This window comes from Nestor notabilis, unplaced genomic scaffold, assembly GCF_000696875.1.
Source record: "Nestor notabilis isolate BGI_N333 unplaced genomic scaffold, ASM69687v1 scaffold20585, whole genome shotgun sequence".
In the NCBI taxonomy this organism is placed as follows: domain Eukaryota; kingdom Metazoa; phylum Chordata; class Aves; order Psittaciformes; family Psittacidae; genus Nestor; species Nestor notabilis.
In genome coordinates, this window is record NW_009928131.1 from 4,382 (window position 1) to 4,863 (window position 482).

Consider the following 482-nt stretch of genomic DNA (forward strand, 5'->3'; position numbering starts at 1 on the left):
TGCCCTGGAGAGCAGGACCCCCCCTGACAACCCCACCTGGCTGGGATGGGGTGAGGGCTGCGTCCTGCTTCACCCCATCCCATGTCCCAGGGACGGGGCAACGCATCCCTTTGTGCTGGCCCTGGAGCCCGGCACAGGGGATGCTCCGCAGGCACCAGCCTTGGGGCGAGCAGCAGCATGGCCCTAGGAAGCAGCGCGGGTGAGGAGCTGGAGCCCACCCGGAGCGGGCTGCTGGGCTCAAGGAGACTCGGAAAGCGATGCCGGAGCCTGCGGTGAGTGTCCGGCCCCGGCTGAGGCGGGAGCGAGGGGGCAAGCATCCCTTAGTCACCAAAGTTCACGGTGTAGGTCTCGGCCGTGGTGAAGGGCTGCGCCGTGCCGGTGCCCAGCTCCCAGGCCTCCGTCTCGGTCACCAGCTCGGTGACCACCTCCGTTTCGGTCTCCATCTCCCAGGTGCCAGCTGTGGGTGCCTCTTGGCTCCAGGG

At 68.7% G+C, this 482-nt stretch overlaps 1 protein-coding gene across 1 annotated transcript in view; it reads left to right on the forward strand.

Moving 5' to 3' along the window:
* POLD2 (polymerase (DNA directed), delta 2, accessory subunit) overlaps positions 1–276 on the forward strand; it is a gene marked incomplete at its 5' end in the record, with an annotated part of 3,310 nt that extends 3,034 nt beyond the window's left edge. Inside the window, one exon of the mRNA XM_010014389.1 lies at positions 152–276. Within this exon, the coding sequence (XP_010012691.1) occupies positions 152–276 (125 nt within the window). The remainder of the gene's footprint in view (positions 1–151) is intronic.
* Between the last annotated feature and the right edge of the window lie 206 nt (positions 277–482).